This window comes from Cyprinodon variegatus, unplaced genomic scaffold, assembly GCF_000732505.1.
Source record: "Cyprinodon variegatus isolate N-32 unplaced genomic scaffold, C_variegatus-1.0 Scaffold62, whole genome shotgun sequence".
In the NCBI taxonomy this organism is placed as follows: Eukaryota; Metazoa; Chordata; class Actinopteri; order Cyprinodontiformes; family Cyprinodontidae; genus Cyprinodon; species Cyprinodon variegatus.
The window spans coordinates 1736960-1739041 of NW_015150515.1; the positions used below are offsets into that span (position 1 = coordinate 1736960).

At 37.9% G+C, this 2082-nt stretch overlaps 1 protein-coding gene across 1 annotated transcript in view; it reads right to left on the bottom strand.

Moving 5' to 3' along the window:
- Positions 1 to 2082, bottom strand: part of drap1 (DR1-associated protein 1 (negative cofactor 2 alpha)) — an 11701-nt gene that overhangs the window by 6713 nt on the left and 2906 nt on the right. Inside the window, exon 4 of the mRNA XM_015371660.1 lies at positions 1049 to 1174. Within this exon, the coding sequence (XP_015227146.1) occupies positions 1049 to 1174 (126 nt within the window). The remainder of the gene's footprint in view (positions 1 to 1048; positions 1175 to 2082) is intronic.

A 2082-nucleotide genomic window follows, 5' to 3' on the forward strand; every position in this document is an offset into this window, starting at 1 on the left:
ATTAGCTGCGACATATGAATCAAGATGATATGACCGAAAAAATGTGGTTGTCAGATGACCGTTGATATATGATTAGCCATATTTAGCTGTTCAGGCTGACCCCAGGCTCTGGAAGGGCGCTAACATTAGCCTGCCTTGCTAGCACCGCTCTCGTCTTTTTTCCCACCTGCGGGTGCTCTGTAAACGCTGCTGCTCGTGTAACTTTTCACCTTTCATTGAAGAGACCAGGAAACAACGTCTAAGTGCTAATGTTGCTAATGCTACATCCTCATGAATACAAAGAGACGCGCCAAATCCTCATCAAGGGAAAAAAAAGGGGTCATAGAAGGGTCCGAATGAGCTCTGTTTGTTTAACTCTCCTGTAAACAAGTAAAGATTTAATTAAAATCAATATCAGAAGCAAAACAGCAGCTTATGACTCCTGGAAGAAATAACATTTTTAGATCAGACATGTTTGCTTGTGTTGAAGTGAATGATGGCAAAAATAAAACTTTTTTTCATTCAAAACACCCAATTATTGAATGAATAATTACTCACAGATTTATTGATTTAAACCTGAAGGAAAACATTCCCACAGCATGATGCTGCCATGACCGTGTGTCACTGTTCCATTCAGTGGATCGTATTTAACGTTGTCTAAGAAAACGGTTCAGTTTCGTTTTCCTTTAACCAGAGCTCTTCTTCTACCTGTTTTTTCTCCCCCTGTGTTAATCTGTGTGGGTCCAAACATTCCAGATGTTTAGCTGCATTTCCCTTGAATCAAACACCTTGTATCTGCAACGTTTCACTACATAAATGTAACAATCTGAAGTTGACTTTGCCAGATTGTAACTAAGCAGACAGAAGACATTTTAGTTATTTTGTTTCACCATTTTCATTTAATTAAATCTAGATTAGTTTTATCTGAAATGTTCCCAAATATGGAAACTTTGTAGAACAAAACAATCTTTTATTTCCAAATCTGAACAGTTTGTCCTGCTGATAATGATGAATTCCTCCCTCCAGCCCTGATTCATGCTGCGCTCTCATTCGCATGTGTCTGAACTACCTGCGTGGGACCTTTTCTCCTGCCCCCTCGTTGTGGTTCTCCTCCCCCTCGCCTTGCATGTCCGGGACCGTTGCCACCAGGTCTTTTAAAAAGTCAAACTGTTGCTCCAGCTCGATGCATTGCTTTCTGCAAAAAAATAAATAAATAAACAATTAAACTGACTTATCAAAACATAAAATGAACTGTGAGCAAACTAAACTTTAGTTGAACGCTCCTGAAAGGTATAAATAAGTAATTCAGTAATGTTTATTTATATAGCACCTTTCACAGACTTAGAGGTCAGAAAGTGCTTCACAAAATTACAAAACATTTACAGTCGAAATATCACAGAAGCATGGAAACCCGAATGCTTCTAAATGCTGGATAGGATGCAGGGACAAAGAGGCAAATCACTCTCATATTTTCTGGTCCTGCATAAAGATCAAGTTTTATTGGAAAGACGTTTTGGAGAAGTTTGAAACAATCTTGGATCTTAAACTCCAACAACCTACCATGTTTTCACTGCTCAGAGCTGTTTGAATACAAGTGACAAATATTTACTAAAAATCTTCAGTGCTACAGCCAAGAAACTCATCACTCGGAAATGGCTTCAACCTGAAGCACCAACGATAAAGAAGTGGCTGGAACTGGTGGATGAAACCCACAAAATGGAAAAGTTAACATTTATGCTGAGACTGCAGTCGGATCTTTAGCAAATGGACTAGATTTCTAGAAAACAATAACTGAATCAGGTCTCTTGTACTGTCACTTCAAAAGCTGCTCAAAAATCCCAAGATTGAAATGTAGATTTGTTTGCTGTTTTCATCCTGTATCTGTTCATCTTTTTCAGAATGTAAGTAATTCTTCTTGACGACAGTAGTTCTGTATGCGATTGTTAAATGAAACACATTCAATAAACATAAAGTATATATATAAAAAATACATGTACAGTCACAAAAGACATGGTCATAAATCAACACTTAAAGGAATAGTACACCCAAAACATGATTAGCCTTCATTTTCTACTCACCCCCATGCTGAACAACACTCTGGAG